General features: G+C 38.1%; 1 protein-coding gene across 2 annotated transcripts in view; it reads right to left on the reverse strand.

Annotated features, from left to right (window-relative positions):
- Positions 1–4,766: 4,766 nt before the first annotated feature.
- Positions 4,767–25,208, reverse strand: part of mon2 (Mon2 homolog, regulator of endosome-to-Golgi trafficking) — a 133,791-nt gene continuing 113,349 nt past the window's right edge. For both annotated transcript variants that reach the window (XM_071695497.1, XM_071695498.1), the window contains 6 exons: positions 23,119–23,303; positions 19,081–19,265; positions 16,690–16,800; positions 8,794–8,989; positions 8,421–8,503; positions 4,767–5,020 (listed from right to left, as the gene is read on the reverse strand). In XM_071695497.1, the coding sequence (XP_071551598.1) occupies positions 4,815–5,020; positions 8,421–8,503; positions 8,794–8,989; positions 16,690–16,800; positions 19,081–19,265; positions 23,119–23,303 (966 nt within the window). In that variant the 3' untranslated portion in view covers positions 4,767–4,814. The remainder of the gene's footprint in view (positions 5,021–8,420; positions 8,504–8,793; positions 8,990–16,689; positions 16,801–19,080; positions 19,266–23,118; positions 23,304–25,208) is intronic.

The raw sequence follows: 25,208 nt of genomic DNA on the forward strand, positions 1-25,208 counted from the left end.
AAGAGAACAAATGAAAGCATCATTTAAGAGGGAAAATGGGGAAGTGGTAAAAGGCAGTGAAGAGGTGAAGATGAGATGGAATGAGTCATTTGAAGGATTGTTCAATGTAGCAGATATAGAGTGTTTGGGGTGGGGAGGTATGCACAGTGAAAGTCATGAAAAAGGGTTTGGTGAAGACAGCAGAGGTGATGAAAGCCTTGCATTAGATGAAGTGTGGCAAGGCAGTGGATGGTACTGCAGCTGAATTTCTGATGAAAGTGGGTGACTGTGTTGTTGACTGGTAAGTTAGGATTTTCAGTGTATATATGGAGAAGCCGATGAATTGGTGACATGCATTTATAGTGCCACAGTATACAGACAAAGGGGACAAGAGTGAGTCTCTGAATTGCAGAGGTATAAATTTGCTGAGTGTAGCTTCTTCTTAAAAGCTACTCTCAGCTAAGAAGTAGCACTGGAGTTCACTAGCCATGGAGACTCTATTGGTGTGGCCACCACCTTGAGGAAATTCCTGAGGGGAACAGGCATCAGAGATTTAAATAGATTGATAGGAGTGTAGCTGTAAAGTTGTATGGGCGAGTGGTGACTAAGATGGTGGTGGCATTAGCAGAGCATCAGACTTGGGAAGAACAATGTGGTTTCAAGAGTGGAAGATGTATGGCTCAAGTATTTGCACTGAACAATGTGTAAGAAATACTTTAAGAAAAATTGTAGACTTGGAAAAAACATATGATATGAATGACAGAGATGCATTGTGGAAGGTGAATAGAAGATATGGTGTGGGAACAGAGCAATTAGAAGCAGTGAGGATGTTTTTCAAGATAAGAAGGTATGTGCATGAGTAGATAGAGAGAAGGGTGAGTTGTTTCATGTGAAGGTGGATCTGCAGTAAGGATGTGTGATGTCACCATGGCTGCTTATGGATGGGACAGTGAGGAAAGTATATACAAAGGTCTTGGAGAAAGGTATGCAGTCTGTAAAGGGTGAGGGGTCTAAGGAAGCAAGTCAGTTGTTGTTTGCTGATGATGTGGCACTGATGGCAGATTCAAGAAACTCTAGATGTTGGTATCTAAGTTTGGGAGAGAGTGTGAAAGAAGGAAGTCAAGAGTAAATGTGAATAAAAGCAAGGTTATTAGGTATAGCAGTGCTGAGACAGGTTAGTTGGGGTGTGAGCCTGAATTGAGAAAACTTGGAGGAAGTGTGGTACTTTAGATAACTGGAAGTGGACTTGGCAGTTAATGGAACCATGGAAGCAGAGGTGAGCCATATTGTACAAGGTGAGGGGGGGGGGGGGGGTGAAGGTTTAGGAAGCACTGAAGAATGGATGGAAAGAGAGGTTATCAACTGGGGGGGGGGGGGGGGGGGGGGGGAATGTTTATAGGTATTTTAGTCCTAACAATATTGTATGGATGTGCTGTATAGGATATAGATGAGAATGTAAGGAAGAGGATGCATGTGCTGGAAATGATATGTTTGAGGAAAAATGAGTAGCCTGATGAGGGTTGATCGAGTAAGTAATGATGAGGCGTGATATAGGTGTGGTAATACATAGAATAAGGTTGTGAGAGCTAAAGTGGGTGTGCTGAAATGCTTTGGACATATGGAGAAAATGAGTAAGGAGAGGTTGACAAAATGAAGGGGACAAGAAGGGGGAGACCAAACTGGAGATGGAAAGATTGAGTAAAAACATTCTGATTGCTTGGGGCCTGAACACATGGTATGGATGAAAGGTATGCACGGGGGAAATATGGTGTCAGTGGAATGAAACAGGGCATATGAAATAGCCAGGGGAAAGCAAGGAAAGGTCTGTGGTGCCTGGTTGTGGATAAGGAGTTGTGGCTTGAGTGGATTACACATAACAACTAGTCTGTTCCTGGTTCTACCTTGCTAATATAAGCAATGGCAAACTATTATGAAAGAAAGAAAGAAATGTACATGCTTACTACATATTTCCTGTTCCAGGAAGCTGGCCATGTCTATCAGTCAGGATCAAAGGTGATCATAAAGTGTTATGATGTGAGCATTTGTGTGCATGTCAATGAAGGGAAGGTGCAGGGCAGCTATGCAGTAAGAATTAAGTGTCTTTACTGTGGTAGTTACATCATGGATAAGAAAGGTTCTGGGATATGTTGAATCAACATCTGTAGCATTGTATGGATTGTTGATGTCCTGAGAATAGACAAAAGAGTATGACTCTTATATGTCTGGGGAGTATGGTTTCAGATGGTTGTATGTCTGATGGACTGGTGTTGAAGACTGAGGTGGGAGGGTAAATTGTTTAATGCTTGTTGGGTCATTTCTATGTGGATGTGCTTTGTAAGTGTTGCATTTATTGGAAGTAGGGGGATCCGTGAATAGAGGTTATCAAAGTGAGTTGCAGGGGTACTTACAATTGGTGTTACTGAACTCCATCTGACAGTGGTTACACCAAGTGTAAATTACTTTAAGCAAGGTTGTGCCATTATTAATGGATGGAAAGGAGTAGAATTTCTTTGAGGATTGCTCACTCCAAAGGAGATAAACATTGCCATGCTTCAGCATAGGGTACAGCCTCAAGGCTGCCAAGGCCCTGTAAAAGGGGTCCTGAGGCAGTAAATTATCTATCCAAACAATATATTACAATTATGTAATTCAAACAATATCACAATCATGTAATCTAAACAATATATTACAATTATGTAATCTAAACAATATATTACAAATATGTAATGTCACCATATCCTCATAACTTCATTAAAAAAAAAATACCATGATTAAGAAAAGGGTTCTTAAGCATTGGATTCCCAATTAAACCATCACAAGACAGCACATTCATAAATTCAGAAGTACAGTACAACCAAGAAAATATGTGCTCCTTTGCTTTCATTTTTGTCTTCTTTGTGGGCACTGCAACATCACCCAGTGGCCCACTGGAAGTATATGTGGCACTGTCAGAATATTATGCAATTTCATCCTCCATTTATTTCCTTGTTGCTCAGGCAATCATTAACCCCATCTAATGTTCCATGAACTAGCTATGTAAATATGACATTTCAAACAGAGAAAACCATAAAAAACTGTAACATCTATTTTTTTCAATAATAATAGATAAGTATCATAAGAATATATCAGGTCCATGAAATTCATTTCTATCCAGGAAGTCACATGCTATTGCATTACATAAGCATGGTGGTGATTTCCATTATTTTCTGGTTCTCTTACTCACAACGAATCCACACATCATTTATTCATGAGCCAGTGCTACTTGAAATTTGCAATTCACATGGTCAATGAGCTAGTCCCAATTCATACCAGTCAAAATGGGTACTGGTGGTAAAGTCCCTTGCCTAGAAAGATCCTCATAATGAGGCCTTGAAACCACTTAACAAAGCATCCAGCGTTAATGAAGCTATCAGCTAATACAGCTTCCCTCATATACTTAAACTTCTATGCTGGCATGCAAGGAGGGTCAGTATGATCTGAAGCTTAACATGATATGTAACATAATGAATAACACCCTGCCACAATGACTGGTCCTGGCATCCAAGCAGGGTCTCAGGGAGTTGTGAATACTAAGAGTCTTTTGTTATTATGGTATCCCTTAAATACACCATTATTCAGTAAAACTATGATCTTAATACATCACACACTCCTAGCACTCTATAATTACTTATATACAGATCACTATTTCAATAAATCACAGAAGGACATTTATTTCACCAGTCCCTTTGAAAAAACTGTGATAAACTGTGCATAGAAAACTTGCACTTTAAGCCCCAATCAAGGGGGTTGCAACTCCTGTACAAGTATAATTCAACTAATTTGGGGCCTAGCATGGCAGAGCAGCTAACTATCCATATAATATAATAAACAATGCTGGATAACTCCAAAAATGCATGAAAAATCAATAAGTTCCCAAGTGAATGGATTGTGCTAATCACTATGCTTTCATAGTTTCTTTTGGATGCCAAATAAATAAATGGATTCAAAATTCAGACAAATGATGCAAAACACTGTTGTTGTTGTTGCCTACACAGTTTACAAGTCCAAACCAAAAACAAAAATCTTTCATAATCTGCAATTTCCTTATTCACTTGATCTTTTATGATAAAGTAAATTGAACAGGACCAAGGCATGTTGATCAAATTACAAATATGAAATATAAATGTTACAAATAAATATACTGATGAAAATCAGGTTCAATATATCAAACCATAGCCAGTCCAACTAGATAAAGTTGAGATTTTTCTACATCCTGACATATGGTAGGAAAGGGAATCTGCTTTATACTCACCATAAAGCCACATGCATAATGGTTAACAATTTTAAAACTAAGGAACTGGCCTGTATGAAAAATAATCAAAAGGACTTTTGCTCCAAAAACTATTCAAGTGCAATAAGTTCAACCAATACAAATGTACCATACACTTGTTACACTCACCATATGTACACTTACCAATAAGGACAATTATGAGTCCCTACATTCAGCAAGTGTAAAGTTATGTTTAACAGCAGATTACTCTTTGGGTACAAGGCTGGTAGGGGCACCTGTGAGAGCAGTGTCACCGATACAGCTTCTGTAGCAGAAAGATGACCTTCAACATGATGTTAGCTGTCTCTTACCAACTAGCAAATTATCACATGTCTTCTAAAATTACCACCAGTCCATCACACACTGACTCACTATAGCAACCCAAGAATGCTAGTTATGATGACTGCGTGGACAAAAGACAAAAGTGACTCAAAATATAAGCTTCTTTAAACTCTTTCTTTATACATTATTCATTAGATTTCATTCAAAAACTGCAATATTACAAATTCAATAGTTTCATGCTTTTTTAAGTTCCGTTAACAAGACTAACATGTGTATTATCATTGGTATCCAAAGTGGTAGACACTGAGGGAGGATGCAATAGCTGAGCATACTGTAGGAGAACTTCCCTGAGTGAACGCCACAACTGAGGCGTGCTGCTGCTGCTCGCCCCACCCACTTCTACCAAGTGAGGGTATAAACCAATCAGTTGTGTCCAGGTCATGCTGTCCACTGAAATAAAGGAAAGCTACAAGTTAGAAATGGAAGAGAAATTGGTTGCCCTTTATACTCTTCTTTCTCTCTGACCTGACAGACTGAAATGCTGAAAAAAAAAATTGGAAATGAATATAAATCCAAAAGCAAGAGTGACCTTGCCAAATCTGAAAAATTAGCCAACTTGGGTTTAACCCATTTTAAAAGTGATTTCAAACTGTAACTATGTATCCAATTATGTGTATGTATTTATATGTACAGGCTCTAGGTGACACCACTTGTGAAAAGTCATTGGTGACAATGCATCACTGAGACCAGAGTCTCGTCTAAAAACTTCTTAAGCCATAAAAGCCTACAATTCCCAGAGACTGGAAGTAGTGCAGCCTTGGGCAGCTGGAGCCTCTAGAAAAGAGGTTCTGGATAACACCAGGACTCTTTCTTAGAAATAGGTCAGTTGCTGTCACCTACCTGAAAAATACATTGAATGGAGACTACAGTGGTAAGCTTCCAAGATGATTCCTGGACTGAGAAACTCACAGATTAATGTGGTAAGAATAGGACATTATACAGATGTTTCAAAGAAAAAACTGTTAATTTTTCATGTAACAAAAGAAGGTACAAATAATGTGAGCTGCAAACTTGAAGCAAAGTATGTATCAAGTCTACTCATATGTATCTGTGTTAATTAATGCCTTCGACTACTCACACTAGTAAATCATTCCATACATTAATAATCCTAATGAAGAAAAAGTACTTTGCCTAATATAAGCCTGTATCCATTAATATGTATGAAATCAAAAGAATCTACTGTTATGTAGCTTGTTCGACCAAGATTACTAAAGCCTTCGATAATTTTGAATACCTACATTGAATCACCCCATAACTTTCTCTCTTCTAACCTAAATGAATCTCACCTCTTAACCTTTTCTTCTCTTTGTTAACTAAATCTAAATAATTCATCTGGCTCTCAAAAGAGTTGTTTCTCAGTCCAAGAACCATCTTGATAGCTTGCTGTTGTATTCTCTCCATTCTGTCTATCATTTTCCAAGGAGGGTGAATATAACTGAACACAATACTCAAGACGGTGATGAACAAATGAACTGTAAAGGGTGAGGACGATTTGCCTAAACAAAAATTCAAAAGCCCAACCTATGAATCCAAGAATTTTCTTCACCCTTTTTAATGCTTCTGTGCAATACTTACTTGGTTAGGCTACCACAGATTTTCATGCCCAAGTCTTTTTCCTCTTTCACTTTTTGCAATTCAACAGAATTCCTACAGTAGCTTGCCTCATCTATTTCATTACACTCACTGATATCTAAAATTCCTTTGCCATCTGTCCAACAGTTTGTCTCGGTCAGTTTGAAGTTCAAGATGTTCAATTTCTATTTTTGATTTAATTCCCAGGTTAGAACTGTCTGTTAATTCAATTATCATGCAGCCCATTACCAATTTGAACTAGCTCCAAGAATGATCCCTGTGGAACTCCACTTGTTACATTTAATCATTCTTAGGCTTGGTTATCAACTGCTACTCTTTGTCTATAGCCAGTCAAACCAATTTCCTAACCACCATAGTGGTTACCGTACGACTTAACATTTGCCAGCAACTATGTTAAGGAATTTCATTGTGATTTTTGAAATCTAAATAGACAACATCCATTGCTTTACTTTCGTCATACATGTTGATTGTATCATAAAAGAAATCAAATACATTTGTCAGACATGAGTGATTTTGTCAAAAATCATGCTGAGACTTGATCATTGAGTTGGGCTGCTAAATGATTTACAATTTAGTCCCATAAGTTTACCAAGTGCCAATGGTAAGCAAATCGGATGATAATTTTCTGACAGTGACTTACTACCTTTTTTAGATATTAGGGTAACATTGGCAAAATTCCATTCCTCTGGAGCTTCCCCTATAGCAAGAAACTTATCAAAAAGCAGTCAAAGCTATCTCATTTTTCACCTCTTTCATTGTCTTTGTATAAAACATATCTGGGCCTACAATTTCATTAACTTTCAGTCCATTTAGTAATGATAATATATCTTTAACTCTTTTGTCAGTATGTTGTTGAACATTTTCCTGTCTTACCAATGAAACTGGTTCTGGGACATGAGTTGTATCTTCAATTGTAGTTACTTCTATCTACACACAGACCTTTATTAGCACTGTTCCATTTAGTACTGTTTTGTTATAAGACAGTCTCTTGTATGCACTTATTTTTGCAAAGATAAAATCAAGCATTAATGGCTGCATATATGCTTATGCTGTGAAAGGAGAAAAAAATCATGAGTATACACCTCAGTTGCATTAAACAGAAAGAAAAAAAAGAAGCAGATTTGTTCCATCTGCAAAAAATGTATTAAAGATTGGAAATGAAAAAAAAATCCAAGTCCATTCAAAACCTAAACACCTAATCAGAGATGATGGGTATCTGACTATCTATTCTTTGAAGCTCTTATATGTTCACTAATACGTCAAGTAGCTTGTCTTTTAGAAAATTAAGCACACACTGCTGTGCAAGTAAGCTTCTTAACGTATTCAGTAAAGCCAACATCAGACCTATAGGCAGATGGGGGTTAAACTCAACCCTTTGACATCCAATGTCAAAAACCAAGACAATGGTAAATCAATGTCAACTGGTAACAATGCTCTTTAAACACATATGACACATTGACTAGCAGTATTCACTAAATAGCTATTTTTCGGTGAACAGAAGTAGTACAGCATTGGAAACAAATGATTTCACTGGGCATCATCATATCATATAAGCTGCTAGTTAAGAAGCAATTTCCAAATCTCACTATCTGAAAAAATTTCAGTTGCTGCGATGGGAAACTCATAACTATGCTAACTTACTGAGAAGCTGTAAACAGTCTTCCAATGCTGATATGGACAAGCTAAAAATGAAAGCCTAAATACTGACACAGTTCAAGAATGTTAAATGCTGCTCTTGGGGGTAAATAAGTTTTAGTTAGATATGAATTTGAAAATAAGGTGGGCAGAGGTTTGATATCTGGTGTAATGCCTCACACTTTGTCTGTTCCTCCATTTCTGACAACAGTCCACTCATCAGGTCTGTTCTATCCATCTTGCTTGCAACTTTAAGAAAATGGAAATATCAAATGCAAATGAAAAGTACAAGAAAATCATAAAGCAATTTGGGCTATGGTGTTTCAAACAGTCTCTTTCCACTAAAGTGGCACCCTAACCCCCTGAGCAAATAAGCTATTCCTAATCTCATGACTGTGGCTAACAAACTTATTAAAATCATACCATACTGAGTATCAAAACTATGCCTGGGTTGCCACTCTTCAGAGGCACTGTGATAACTTTTGCTATTGAGATCTTTAACCAAGCTAATTTTCTAAACCTTTACAACAATCAATTATCAATAACAACAATATATTTTTACCTTTCTCTACTGGTGCCTTTTTCAGGGATGAGAGCAGGGTAGCTATGGCTTTCAAAACAAAACTTATCTCGGCTATCCTGTGTCTGAAATCCAATAATCACTCATGAATATGGGACAACAGGTTCATGAAATCAGCTGCTTGCTCATTTAATGCTGTTATTAAAAAACTGAGTTACTATGGAGCAAAATTCATCTTTAAAAAAGTGACATAATTAGGACAAGAACTATTAAAACATACATAAAAAAACACTAACACCATATGACTGATAAAGCTGCTACTAAAATATGTGCAATTGTGCACTTATGGAGACATCTTCATATGGTAACAAACTGTACTTAATTCTTTATTAGCTAAATAAGAACTACAACAAACCTGGGCAAGGGGCATTTTCCACTAAGTTTTTCATCATCCACATACTTGACAAGGACTTCTCTAAATCGATGAAGCAAAGATGTTACAGCCAGTTTAGTAGTAACTTGAGTGGATGCAGACTTTCCTAAACTTTCAGTGGGTTCCTGGGATGTATAACCATTATTTGTTTCAGAGGATCTGCTTGTCCCTGATTTCCCTAAAAGTGATATGATTAGTGAGAAACCAGAATATCATCACTCATATGCACATATTTCTACTTAAAAAGAATGTTACTTTTATTTGATGACAATCTCGAAATGTAAACATGAAGTGCTCAATGCAATTTCTGAAACATGTACTTAGAAATCTACATGTTCATCTGGCTGTAAGTGAAAGATGTCAACACTTGCTATCTCTCCACATCTCTGATATTGGTTCCCTCCTGGGATGTAAACCACTGTTTGTTTTCGAGGACCTGTCTGTCCCTGATTTCCCTAACACTGATAAGATGATTATCAAGAAACCAGAATATCATCACTTATTGACCACATACTTTACTGATTCAGAATGTTACTTTTATTTAATGACCATTTCTAAACCTACACTTCAGAGACTCGTTGCAACTACTGAATATATCTTTTTATATTTATATCATACTTTGTCGCTGTCTCCCGTGTTAGCGAGGTATGGCAAGGAAACAGACGAAAGAATGACCCAACCCACCCACATACACATGTATATACATACACGTCCACACATGCACAATACATATCTATACATTTCAACGTATACATATATATATATATACATTCACAGACGTATACATATATATATACACGTACATAATTCATACTTGCTGCCTTCATCCATTTCCATTGCCACCCCGCCAAACATGAAATGACACCCCCCCTCCCCCCATGCGCACGAGGTAGCGCTAAGAAAAGACAACATAGGCCACATTCGTTCAAACTCAGTCTCTAGCTGTCATGTATAATGTACCAAAACCACAGCTCCCTTTCCGCATCCAGGTCCCACAAAACTTTCCATGGTTTACCCAAGATGCTTCACATGCCCTGGTTCAATTCATTGACAGCACATCCACCCCAGTATACAACATCGTTGCAATTCACTCTATTCCTTGCATGCCTTTCACCCTCCTGCATGTTCAGGCCCCGATTGCTCAAAATCTCTTTCACTTCATCCTTCTACCTCCAATTTGGTCTCCCACTTCTCCTCGTTCCCTCCACCTCTGACACATACATCCTCTTTGTCAATCTATCCTCGCTCATTCTCTCTATGTGACCAAACCATTTCAATACACCCTCTTCTACTCTCTCAACCACACTCTTTTTATTACCACACATCTCTCTTACTCTTTTATTACTTACTCGATCTAACCACTTCACACCACATACTGTCCTCAAACATCTCATTTCCAACATATCCACCCTCCTCTGCATAACCCTATCTATAGCCCACACCTCTGCAACTATTGAAATATATACAAAAAAATCTGCATGTTCATATGGCTGTAAATGAAAGGTGTCACCTCTTGCTGTCTATCTATATCTTTAATGCCCATTTCCTACAGGCACTCCAATCAAGGGGGTGGCCATAACTATGGTCTCCACTTACCCCTATCCTTACTTGCCTTCCTAGCATACCAAGGAAAATATACCTGAGCCAGGAAAAGACATGAGAGATTATATGAAAAAAGAAAAGTTTCCAAATGATACTCATTCTAAAGATTTGCAGAAACACAGAACCACTAATGGAACTTTTTTCCAGAGTAGTACTTCCATGAACAGCTGTAGCTGACTGATGTACCAATTGAAAACACGGTTTATCTCATTTCAAGCAACTCTTAATCTTATTTTTACAGCTGGATTCACAAACTGCATAACATTTACTTCGTAAAACAAAATTTAAAAGTATTTTTATAATGCATCTCAGATGCTCATAAGGCAAAGCAGTATGTGAAATTTAAAAGCAACTCTCCTTCAATGGAGAAAAACTACAGACTACAAATATCATGTGCTGAATTACTGGATGGAGAACACAGAAACTACTTTAAAAAAGGAATAATCTTTGAAAAATTAGTTCCTCTTCATTTGCTGTTATCTACACATGTACAGGAAGACCATGATTTACAAAGCTTCAGTTTGTGATTTTCGAAGTTAATAAAAAATATTAACCCCTCTTAAAGTTACGGTTTCTTCATTATTTTGATAGCTTTTATATATTACCAGAAGATGCTGAGGTGGTGACATAAGCATCTCAGGGCTTCCTATACAGGACCTTATCAGTTTACAGTATGGATGGTACTTATCCATCATTGAAAGACACAGCAGACTCTCCATTCTAAGAATGGAGGAAACTGGTGGAGGACTGCTATGTCATTGCTGTTTATCTAAATGAAACCCTGAATGCATGGACAAATGAATACTAAACAAATGCCATAATGTTTGTACCCATAACTAATTCAAAGGGTTGATCATTTTATTGTATGTATCAGCACATGTAATATTCACTTGTATATTAACATAAACAATTTCATCATTGCACACCTGAGAACTGAATTGGGCTACTGAGAATGGTATGCACATGGCTTAAACACTTGACCAGTGATGGGCAAAATCTATCCCCCTGGAACTGCTATCAATAGCTCCAAGGTCCTGCCCAATAAATGTGGGCCTGTAGGGTGAGAACGGCTGCCCACATGAAAATGGCCATGAAGCTATAGATAGTAGTTCTATAGAGATAGGTTTTGCTCACCAGTGGTCAAGTGGTTATGCTATCCACTTACTATTCTTAGCAGCCCAGCTCAACTCTCGGGCATGAACTGTTTACAATGATTTACATATGAACATTACATATTCTGTTATACAGACCTTACCAAGATGCCTGTTAGTTGATTTGTGGCATCCTCGGGACCACAGTGTGGTGGGCCTATCTCACCCTACAGGCCCACAACAAGTGGGCCAAGCCCTGGAGCTGTAGAGAACAGTTTTATAAAGACAGGTTTTGCTCATCAGTGGTCAAGTGGCTATGGTATCCACTTATTATTCTTGGTAGCCTGGCTCAACTCTCAAGCGTGCAAAGGTAAAACTATTTACAATGACTTACATATGAACGTTATATGTTATGATACACAGACATTACTGAGGTGACAGTTAGTTGATTTGTGGCATTCTTGGGACCAGAGTGTGGATGGCCTATCTCACCCTTCAGGCCAACAATGAGTGGGCAGAGCCCAGGAACTGTAGATAACAGTTCCAGAGTGACAGGATTTGCCCACTGATGGTCAAGTGGATACCCATCCGCTTACCATTCTCAGTAGCATAGGTCCAACTCTCAAGTGAACAACGGTAAAATTTTTTACATTTTAACATATACATGTTTAAGACAAAAAATACTAGTTCATTAATCTCTTAATTCTATCATAAGTGAAAAAGCATGTGGTGTATACTGATATCAATCAAAATACAGTATTTCATGGTAAGAAAAATTTGTGCAATGGTTGTACAACTGTAGAGTTTCCACACAATATGATGTCATAACAGAAAATCTGGCAACTATGTCAAAGATATTGTGGGTTAACTGAATAAAAAATAAACAGCCTGTGTGTATATTACTGTGATTCCAAAAGTATTTAAGACACATATCAGTACTATATCTGTAATGCACCTACAGTACTGTTTTAGAGATAAATGGGTTGGGTAAGAAAGAGTATATGATGTATCGGAATTATTATGGTGTTAAAATAGGTCTTGAGAAACATCAACTTATTGCTGTCCTGTTATGGGTATTCAATGGTACTACCAATTCACAGAATAAATTTTGTGCCCACTGTACAGAACGTTTCTTGAATAAGTGAAGAGGACAAACAAAATGATGCTGTTGAATTAAGTTTCCATTTGCATGAGAAGTGAACTGTGAAACTGTTTAGCATTTTTATCCAAACAGGGAAAATTGAATGGTGCTTCTGTTTTGAGTTTCCCTATTAAGCATACTATCTCAACATGTTTACTTATTCAATCTTGGTTTTTCCATCAGTAATTTGAGGAAAAAAAAAAATGCTCACTATGTTTCCAATCTTTCTTGATGTTTGAATTTCAACAATATACTCTCCATTTTCCACATTATATATTATTCAATTTTTTACAAAACTTTTCATATTATCTTTGATGGATTCTAAAAAGAAATCTGAAGTTTATAGTCTAAAAAATCTGATATAGCTCTGTACTGTGTTACACTCATCTGTACTGTGTTACACTCAATCATTTTGTACCATCTTATCCCATGTGTTGTTTGTTTATGTACATGTCTGCATCCTGGTGCTTGTGTTTAAAGCATTACTCCTCATACTCCTTAGGATTACACTCTATCTTGAACTCCAAAATTATAAGTAAACAAGGTGTTAGTAGAAGTGAGGGTGGTGTGATGGCCAAAAGAGCTAGGAAAGTGACAACATTACCAACGAAATTGGAAATACTATATAAATTTGGTAAAGTGTGTGGAAGAAGAAAGTTAAGAGTGAATGTGAATAAGAGCAAGGTTATTAGGTACAGTAGGGTTGAGGGTCAAGTCAATTGGGAGATGAGTTTGAATGGAGAAAAACTGGAGGAAGTGAAGTGTTTTAGATATCTGGGAGTGGATCTGGCAGCGGATGGAACCATGGAAGCGGAAGTGGATCATAGGGTGGGGGAGGGGGCGAAAATTCTGGGGGCCTTGAAGAATGTGTGGAAGTCGAGAACATTATCTCGGAAAGCAAAAATGGGTATGTTTGAAGGTATAGTGGTTCCAACAATTTTGTATGGTTGCGAGGCGTGGGCTATGGATAGAGTTGTGCGCAGGAGGATGGATGTGCTGGAAATGAGATGTTTGAGGACAATGTGTGGTGTGAGGTGGTTTGATCGAGTGAGTAACGTAAGGGTAAGAGAGATGTGTGGAAATAAAAAGAGCGTGGTTGAGAGAGCAGAAGAGGGTGTTTTGAAGTGGTTTGGGCACATGGAGAGGATGAGTGAGGAAAGATTGACCAAGAGGATATATGTGTCGGAGGTGGAGGGAACGAGGAGAAGAGGGAGACCAAATTGGAGGTGGAAAGATGGAGTGAAAAAGATTTTGTGTGATCGGGGCCTGAACATGCAGGAGGGCAAGGAATAGAGTGAATTGGAGCGATGTGGTATACCGGGGTTGACGTGCTGTCAGTGGATTGAATCAGGGCATGTGAAGCGTCTGGGGTAAACCATGGAAAGCTGTGTAGGTATGTATATTTGCGTGTGTGGACGTATGTATATACATGTGTATGGGGGGGGGTTGGGCCATTTCTTTCGTCTGTTTCCTTGCGCTACCTCGCAAACGCGGGAGACAGCAACAAAGTATAATAAAAAATAATAATATAAAAATATAAATTTGATGAGAGATTGTATCAATCTATCTATATCTTTGATGCCTGTTACCAACTGGAATTCTCTAAAGGGGGTGGCCACAGCAACAGTCTCCATAATTAGTGAACTCCAGTGCCACTTCTTAGCCTTTACTGCCTCATCCTTGACAGGCCACTGGCAATGGCCAACTCTAATGCAGTGTTAACAGAGGCTCCTACCTAATGTTTGTACTGACTACTACTTCCTAATGCTCCTGCCTAATGTTCCTACCTAGTACTTCTACCTGATATTTCTTCCTAACTGTCCCCCCTAAATGTTCCTACTTACCATTTCTATTTACTGCTCCTACCATTTTGAAAAAAGGCAGAGCTAGTGCATATTGCTCACCACATGAAAATCTAGAGTTACACAGAATGAGCTGTGTGAGTTAAGTGTTGTCAAGCATTATGTAAGACAAGGAGAAATTGTAAGTTTGTAAACAGAATACCAGTAGTCCATGTAAGGGTGAGGTAGAAAGAAAAGACAGCTACCTAAGTCAGAGGAGTGCAACTTGACAACCATTGAAATGCTGGCTCACTACATAGCCGTCACTAACCCTCCCAGGTGGGTTGTACTGGTAAAACTCCTCCTGGGCCATTGGCTGCCTAACAACTACTACCAACAAATCAGTGATAGTACCCCGTGGCAACCATCAAGAAAGAAATAGAGTGAATTATGCAAAGTGTGCTACCCCCTTAAGTGCTAAATTAGTGACAAAGTATCAATCTAGTACTATGGAGGACAAAGAATTCCTGTTTGAATTATGGACGGAGGATGACAAGCACATGCAGAATGACTCTAATCTGACCAGGAGAGCTATTCAGAAAAAGGCACTTTCTCTCACTGAGGGTCTTAGGAAGAGAGAAAAGAGGAAAGAGCAAGAACTTAGTGGTACTTATGCTTCCTTCATCAAAGTCATTCATTGTAAGCATAGGCTACTTGGACAGATTCAAGAGAAGGCACAAGCTGCATGGCATCAAGATCATCAGCAAGACTGCAAGTGCAGAAAAGAAGCTACTGAAGCATACCTGCTTACAAACAAGCAAATTATTGCTGCAGATGGACATACAGCTAAGCAAGTTTCGAATCTCAAAGAAACTGGCCTCTTTTGGAAGAAGCTGGACAGGACTAATGAGATACATGACAAGAAGGCTTTGATATAACTGTTATCTAGTTGGAAAGGAATCTGGGAGTTATACCTGATACTTAACCTATCAACAGAAAACCATGTCAAGAGAACTGCTGGGGCACACTATCTACAAGCTAATATCTAAACTGCTTATAAGCACATGGATAAAATGTTCAATAGCTCTTTGCATCTTAAATCATAAAAAAAAAAGACTATGCTTCTCAAGTCTGGATGCCTTACTTAAATATGTACAATAGTATGTTAAGAGGAGAGTAACAATGTTACACCTGAACAAAAAACAGTTGAGTCACACATGCTAGTGGCTATAAAGTTGGTCGCCATGGAAAAAGAGATAAGTAGGGGGAGACTTGATTACAACCTTCAAGTTTCTAAACCCACATGACAAGATGTAAACAGTTTTTTGAAGAGCAACTGAAAGGTGCATAAAGAAATAAAGTAAGAAACTCATCAGAAAAGATAAAAAGAAATGCTTTTATCATATTAATTTGTGAATGAATAGAATAAGCTAACTGAGGTAACTGTAAATGCTAAGTATAGAGACATTTAAAAAGCTGCATAATGTAAAGTTATTACAAATAGGTAATAACACACTTCTAAATGGAAATACTTAAGAAACACATAAAATTACTGCACCATAAATCATTATATCATTATGCATGTCTCTGCATCTCTTGTGAGTTACAAATAAATACAAATGTTGAAGTCAGAGGCTTCTGCATGTTACTGTGGTCATTAAGACCTTGTGAACAAGTACCTGCTGGCCTCATCATTTCATGACTGTTGTACAGGGTCAGTCCACATGGATAAACCTCATTTTGGGGAGTAAAGCACTATCTTAAACCACATCAAACAAGTGTTCTCTCTAAGATGCTCATAGGGCTCTGTTTGTAGGTATAATAGGTATGAAAAGCCCTAAGAAAAGAAAACATCTTTTAGTGGCTTTCATCTTTTAGTCCTTAGAAGTGAAAACATCTTTTAGCGGCTTTCATCTTTTAGTGGCTTTCATAAGTCATGCTCAGATGTGGATGCAATAGGCACAAATTAAGAAGGATAGAAATCTGCCAATATGAATAACACATGGATATGAATCTCTTTCACTAACCATACCTTACTTTCCTTCCCCTTACAACTAAAACAAAAACGTAGAAAAATGATGAAGCTGTCTTCAACTCCAAGAAAATAAAGGAAACAGAATTCAGGAAATGAATTTAAAGCTTGTCAATGGCTAAGCAAGATTATAAACAAGAGATAATGCAATTACACAATAATTATTACAGATAAACATTAAGAATGAATATACTATAGCTATAACATTAAAGACATTATCCTATACTGCACCTGAGTTGTCAAAACTGGTATCAAAATCTGTTGGTGTGAGAAGTGAAAACTGCAGCAGAGTTTCAAAACAAGTCTTAGCAAATTCTTCCCGCAGCTTGAAACCCTCGCACTCTGAAATAAAAACAAAGTTTATTTCCTAGATAAACTATTAAGTGTGAATATCTCTGACTAAATTACCCAAAAGAGATTGTAATAAATAAAACACAGAAAAAACGAAATTTTACATACATGAATTTGGCAGAATGCATTCTACTTTAAAAATTTTAGACTAACTTTTTCCAATTTTATGAAGGTGACCAACAAAATCCCCTCTAAACGTTTCACTTCATATAATCAATCATACTTATACCTCTTTTTCACAAAGTATAGAGGCACTAAATGATCAAATATTTTATAATTCAAAAGGCACTTCTAGCTTTCACGTGAAGTACACTGTTTAATGGTTAGAAATATATATTTGCTGAAGATCAAAAGGCTTTGTATGTAAACAGGCTATATGACTCAGATGTATGGCTGTAGTCCCAGTCATATAAAACGTGTCAAAGGTCAAATGCAAACTTGAAGCAAGTTCTCTGCTAGCATGTGAGTGATTTGCAAAAAGCTTGCTTTAAAATAAAAAAGGTGAGTTTTGAAGAGCAAAAACTGTTTTTATCAGGTGGTGTCCTATGAGCTTTGAGAGAGTCTCTCAGATCCCAAGTGGTTGGAAAATTCTAGTCCCTTTCCTTCTAAAGAGGTTAAAGCCTCTCACCCCTAGCTACCCACCTTTCCAGCAGCTGCAACTCACATCTTGGTCTAGGTTTGCCCTTCTGCCAATCAATTACCTCCTCAGAAATGACATCATTGTTCTAATGATTGTCACGCTGGTTGCACTACTTGCCCCATAATTCTTAGAACACGAATGTCATTCTGATGACTGTTACCATTGGTTAAGAGAAAAGTTTGCTATCAAAGAGGGAATGGTAGGATGGGAGATAGCAACCTAGAAATATGTTCACAGGACATCAACACAAAGAGAGAGTCTTTTTTCAATTCTTTAAAAATCACCCTTCTTTCCAGTTATCCTTTCCCATAAACTTTGAGAGCATGGAGGAAGAGTTACTTTAAAGTTATTTAGCAGCAAATTAGTGATTCTCTATCTTGAATATGCCAAGCTCACTGTCAGTGATGTTTCGAGTGAGGCTATGTTTAAAAAACTTCTAAGGAATGGCAAAGACCCCTTTTGTTAGCTCTTCTAAGAAAGGTTCCTTAGAAATGCCACAGTGTAAGCTATCTTCCTGACATCTTGAGCTCTAACACTCAGGCCAGGTAGGACTAACAAAACATTTCTTTTAATGAAAGATGAGATGTTTCTTGCTGAGAGGGATTTCAAGCTTTCTGGAAAAAAAAAAAAAAAAAAAAAAGGGGAGTTCCCCTTTATAATTTCTGGTGATTTCAAAGAATTCTCTGAGAGATTAACTGGGCATAAGGCACAATGTTCTCTAAGAACAGACTTTCAAGAAGCAATCAAAACAGAATGGAAGACCCACCCATGATTCGCAGTGTCTCTCCAAACCATTCAAGAAGTTGGAGATGCCCAATATACAGACCTTCAGAGGTTCCTCATGTATGTCTACTAAACGAGGCTATCAAAAAGGTATTGGGATAAAGCTTTCTGTTGATATGTATTCAATGCTAGAAAAGTGTTGTTACCCAAGGGGTCATCCTTTGGTCTGCAAGCTTGCCATGTCATTTCACTGAACTGCAAATTTGATATTATCCAGCAAATGTTCTAATCAGCACTGGGACACTATGGCTGGGTCTAGAATGCTTCCCTTTACAAAAGCTATTCACATAGTACCACATATCTCTGTAACAACCATTATTAATATGCTTTTCATTTTTTCATCTCCACTTTGTATAATGTAAATGAAATTATTCAGCTACATTAACTTCTCATGGAAGTTATAGTTCACACCTTCAGCCCTTAAAAGATCATTCATCCTCCTTACTCTTTCAATAAGCAAGTGTCGATAGTATGTCAATCATGCACATTAGCCTTCTGAAATTGATACATTTCCTCTCTCTTTTCGGACTAACCTATTTATGCATTTATCTAATACAAATTCACAGTCTTGTGAAAAATAATTGCTTTATCAGGGAAAGTGCAAAACCATTTGCAATAATGAATTCTAAAAATTTCAAGCTGATATATAACAGTTACAGTTTCCTACACAAGATCCTAAAAAACAGTATACTCTTTCTGGTAAACTTATAAATCATGCAGTTTGAATATGCCTCTCTCTTAGGACTGTTTTATTATAGCTTTCATGATATCTGGTTCAAATTTCTCAAAGATATTTCATTATATTTCATTATATACCAGGAAATTAGCTTACAGTTGTATCATATTACCTGAGTCAGTGCCTGATGCAGATTCTATTGAGCCCTTATTCAAAAGCACCATAATAGATACTATAAAATCACTGGGCGTGGTGGAGGCATAGGGAAGAATTTCCTCCCTTATCAATTCAACAACTTGGCAATCAATGTTTTCATCTCTCTCTGCATCTTCACTGCTCTGGTTTGCTGGAGGAGGGCTGGTGAGATAAATGAAGATATTAACTTCAGAGAGAAGAATGAGGCAGATATATCTGACATTCAAGAAGTAATGAAATAATCTAATGAGTGGAAAAAATACAAATCTATCAATTTCTGCAGGGCATTATTCATCATAACTTTACATCAGTTTGCCTTTGCATAACCATTTTCGAACACCAAAGTCTGTGGAAATTTCTGCACACAGTGAAGTACTAATGCTTATACATAAGATCATCATCAAATCTTCCAGTGATCATGATTACATTTTTCATTGACCCAAGACACCTGGACTTCCAGCAAATTTACTTAAAAATCATCTACATAATTCTCATTCTTCTCAAACTTACCTTACCCTTCTTAACAAGGTCCTCTTCTTTATCAGTACACAAAAATGAATACCTGAGACAAGCCAATGCTAAAAATGGCATTCAACTTCATTCTTGGTCCCTTTCAGACCACATAACCAGAGGCACTCAACACAATAACCATTCCATTTCTCCCCTCCCATCCTTTGAACCTCCTTCAACAGTTTGGGATGAAACTGCAACACCATCCTTGTCACTTTGACTAAACTAGGGAGAAATACCAAGGGGACAGAAACTAAAAAAAGGATTCAAGTGCTGTAAGATAAGGTGGAAAATGGGCCTAGTATTATTCTTTTCGAAGATTCTCTAATCAGATACAATTACTGAGATGTGCACCGGGGACAAAACTAGGAGGAGGCTGTTACCCTGAGGCAAAGCAAAAAGATGTTACATGGAAAATAAATTAGATAAGTAGGAACACTCCAGAAGACAGTGTAGTTACTGATGTGCTGTTGTTCTGGCAGGGATGAACAATGCTTGTTCAAGTAGGTAAAAGGAGATCCTGGAAAAGTACAGAACACCAATCAAAATGTTCGAAGATAGCCATGAATAGGTCATGATAGGAATACTGTACCTCTTCCACATAATGTAAGATATGAAATTTTAAGTAGACTTTTAGGCACTGAAACTGTACCTAAGCTGAAGGTACTTGTACGAATGAGGAAGCAGATTACAAAGATTTCCGAGATACTTTTAACACGCCCTCTTCTGGTCTCGCAACCACACTCTTACCCTTTCATCACGTACTTGATCAAACCACCTCACACCACATATTGTCCTCAAATAATTTATTCCATCACATCTATCCTCCTCTGCATAATCCTATCTATAGTAAATGCCTTCCAACCACACAATATTGTTGGAAATACTATTCCTTCAAACATACCCATTTTGGCTCTCCAAGAGAACATTCTTTCTTTCCACACATTCTTCATCCACCCCCCAAGAACCATTACTCCCTCCCCCACAATATAACTCACTTCCACTTCCATGGTTTCATTTACTGCCAAGTCCACTCCCAGATATCTAAAAAATCTCATTTCCATCATTTTTTTCCATTTGAACTTATGTCCCAACTAACTTGTCCCTAAACCATGTTCAACCTAATAACCTTGCTCTTATTCACAATTACTCTCAACTTTCTCCTTTCACAAACATTTCCAATTGGACTCAGTCACCAACTTCTGTAGTCTCTCACTTGAATCAGCCACCAGTGATGTATCATTGGCAAACAACAACTGACTCATTTCCTAGGCCCTCTCATCCCCAACACACTGCATATTCGCCCCTCTCTCCAAAACTCTTGCATTTACCTCCCTAACCACCCCATCCATAAACAAATTAAACAACCATGGTGACATCACACACCCCTGCCACAGACCGACCTTCACTAAGAACCAATCACTCTCCTCTCTTCCTACTCATACATATGCCTTACACCCTTAAAAAAACTTTTCACTGCTTCTAGCAGCTTACCTCCCAAACCATATATTCTTAAGACCTTCCATAAAACATCTCTATCAGCCCTACCATGTGCCTTCATCAGATCTATAAATGCCACATACAAATCCATCTGTTTTTTTAAGTATTTCTCACATCTGATCCACACATCCTCTTAACACTTCTGAAACCACACTGCTCCTCCCCAGTCTGATGCTCTTTACATGCCATCACTCTCTCAATCTTTACATGCCATCACTCTCTCAATCAATAAACTCCCATGTAATTATATATACAGGTTGAGCATCCCAAATCTGAAAATCTGAAATCTGAAATGTTCCAAAATCCAAAACTTTCTGAGTGGCGACATGATGCTACAAGTGGAAAATTCCACACCTAACCTCACTCGCCTATGCTAGGCTCTGACGCTCTGTTGGTGCCAGTTTGTTACTAACCATCGTCACTGCCAGAACCACATGCATTACTCACTGTTTTTGTTTATTCTCTTCTCTGTGTGCATAAGTGTAAGAAAATAATTGCTTATCAGTAGCATATAAATTCAAATTCAGAAATGAAAGTGATGCCAAAAAATCAGTGTCCACGTGACTGGATGACGTTGTAACAACTTAACTTTCTGATGGTTCAGTGTTACACAAACTGTTTTATGTGCAAAATTATCAAAAATATTGCATACATTACCTTCACGCTATGTGTATAGGTTGTATATGAAAAATAAAAGGATTTTTTGTTTAGAGTTGGGTTCCATCCCCAAGGTATCTCATTATCTATTATCCATCATGACAAATGTGGAAAACAGGATGGTATGGAAACAAATGGGTTAGAGCTGAGACAAATCTCAACATTTTGATGATTCAACACTCTTCCTCAGGAGATAATGATTCCAGCATTCAGTGGGACTCCATTCCCAGAAAGTAATGGTTACCCAGTCAGGTGCCTGAGCGTGTCGCTCTCTGATTGGATCGCTAGTCCTGCTGTCTCCACTCATTCACAAGAATCTTTGCTGCTTGATGTGACCAACATATGAACCCAGACTTTGTGTTAAAGGTGTTCTTAATCACTTCCTCTACATAAGCTCTTACACTATCACTAAATAGTTGACCCCAAGGCAACTACAGGCAATAAACAAACCATTCAGTGATGATATGAGAATTTACTAATAAGAAGGGATTGATAACAACGTTAACACAAGGTCTAGGTTCATCTGCTGGTCACGTCAAGCAGTAGAAATTGCTGTGAACAAGTGGAGGCAGCAGGACAAGTGATCCAATCAGAAAGCAACATGCTACTGGTTAATACTAGGACTCTTTGAATAACATCTACATTCTCTTGATAAATTGAAATTGTTATAAAAGATACCACTATCCCATGGGATGGAAAAAACTGGTTTGGTAAAAAAAAATGTCAGTGGGCATCTAAGGAAATACTGAGCTGTAGCCAGCCAAGAAGCGAGTGGGATAATGATGTTATCTCTGTGTTGTTCTCTGAGTGAACAAAGGTGGGTCCAAAATGACAAAGCTGGGAGGTTAGCAACAGGAGGAGAAAGCCAGTGTTTGCTCATTAATAAGACACTGGGTTAGAAGATCCTAATCTCAAGTTTGTATGAAAATGTCCCATGCTCACAGGCAAGACCCTGGAGGAGAGAAAACCAATCTTAGCTTCAAACCAACTGTTTCTGAGATCCAATATAATAGCAAAAGTTTAACATACTCTTGATGTGCATGGAAATTTTAGCATCAAAATCCTTTCTAGCCTTTGTGTTTAGGGCAACAACAGTACTTATTCTATTCAGCAAGGAAAGACTTTCATACAAATTAATTCTACATGATTTGTTCTTGATAAAGCTGAACAGGATACTTAGGCAGTAATCATATTATTGATGAAACTAAACAAAATGCTAGAAAATATTTGTTCTTTATAAAACTCAATAATATATGAAAAAAGTCTAGTGCTTTTGTTATGAATAAAGCTGATATTAAATAATTCACTGAAGAATTCTTCTATATATGACAGATAAGGTATTACATACCTATTAGAGAAGAGAAAACTGTCTAGAGATGTGCCTAAGACAGGCCACATTTCTCTAAAATGAACAGGATACTCTCGAGCTAACTGAAGACCCTCTTGTAAAACCGTCAGAAGTGTTGTGATGACAAGCTTCCAGGTTGTTTGGGCTGGACATCGGTACTTCAAACGTAGTGGTGTTATTGTGGCCTAGAATTTGTGGTACTTTATCAACATCTCTATTGATCTATTATCTAACACATATCTTAACCTCCACTTCCAAATATAGAATATGAATTAAGTACATACTGCCTCTAAACTCATTTACAAATCTTAGTTCTGGACAAAAACTTGTTTATCGATCTATCACCGAACACATATCTTAACCTCCACTTCCAAATACAAAACATGAATTAAGTAAATACTGCCTCTAAAGGTAAGTGAGTCAGTTGTTGCTCACTGATGAAACAGCACTGGTGGCTGATTAATGTGAGAAACTGCAGAAGCTGGTGACTGAGTTTGGTAAAGTGTGTGAAAGAGGAAAGTAGAGAGTAAATGTGAATAAGAGCAAGGTTATTAGGTACAGTAGGGTTGAGGGTCAAGTCAATTGGGGGGTAAGTTTGAATGGAGAAAAACTGGAGGAAGTGAAGTGTTTTAGATATCTGAGAGTGGATTTGGCATCGGAAGGAACCATGGAAGCGGAAGTGAATCATAGGGTGGGGGAGGGGGCGAAAGTTCTGGGAGCCTTGAAGAATGTGTGGAAGTCGAGAACATTATCTCGGAAAGCAAAAATGGGTATGTTTGAAGGAATAGTGGTTCCAACAATGTTGTACGGTTGCAAGGCGTGGGCTATGGATAGAGTAGTGTGCAGGAGGGTGGATGTGCTGAAAATGAGATGTCTGAGGACAATATGTGGTGTGAGGTGGTTTGATCGAATAAGTAAACATAGGGTAAGAGAGATGTGTGGTAATAAAAAGAGTGTGGTTGAGAGAGCAGAAGAGGGTGTTTTGAAATGGTTTGGTCACATGGAGAGATTGAGTGAGGAAAGATTGACCAAGAGGATATATGTGTTCGAGGTGGAGGGAATGAGGAGAAGTGGGAGACCAAATTGGAGGTGGAAAGATGGAGTGAAAAAGATTTTGAGTGATCAGGGCCTGAACATGCAGGAAGGTGAAAGGCGTGCAAGGAATAGAGTGAATTGGAATGATGTGGTATACCGGGGTCGACGTGCTGTCAATGGATTGAACCAGGGCATGTGAAGTGTCTGGGGTAAACCATGGAAAGTTCTGTGGGGCCTGGATGTGGAAAGGGAGCTGTGGTTTCGGTGCATTATTACATGACCGTTAGAGACTGAGTGTGAACGAATGGGGCCTTTGCTGTCTTTTCCTAGTGCTACCTCGCACACATGAGGGTGGAGGGGGTTGTTATTCCATGTGTGGCGAGGTTGCGATGGGAATAAATAAAGGCAGACAGTATGAATTATGTACATGTGTATATATATGTACACGTTGAGATGTATAGGTATGTATATTTGCGTGTGTGGACTTGTATGTATATGCATGTGTATGTGGGTGGGTTGGGCCATTCTTTCGTCTGTTTCCTTGTGCTACCTCGCTAATGCAGGAAACAGCAACAAAGCAAAATAAATAAATAAAATAATACATATATATATATTTTATTTATTTATTTATTTTGCTTTGTTGCTGTCTCCCGCGTTAGCAAGGTAGCGCAAGGAAACAGACGAAAGAATGGCCCAACCCGCCCACATACACATGTATATACATACACGTCCACACACACAAATATACATACCTATACATCTCAATGTACACATATATATACACACACAGACATATACATATATACACATGTACATAATTCATAGTCTGCCTTTATTTGTTCCCATCGCCACCTCGCCACACATGGAATAACAACCCCCTCCCCCTTCATGTGTGCGAGGTAGCGCTAGGAAAAGACAACAAAGGCCCCATTCGTTCACACTCAATCTCTAGTTGTCATGTAATAATGCAGCGAAACCACAGCTCCCTTTCCACATCCACGCCCCACACAGCTTTCCATGGTTTACCCCAGACGTTTCACATGCCCTGATTCAAT

This window comes from Panulirus ornatus, chromosome 58 (genome assembly GCF_036320965.1).
Source record: "Panulirus ornatus isolate Po-2019 chromosome 58, ASM3632096v1, whole genome shotgun sequence".
Lineage (NCBI taxonomy): Eukaryota > Metazoa > Arthropoda > Malacostraca > Decapoda > Palinuridae > Panulirus > Panulirus ornatus.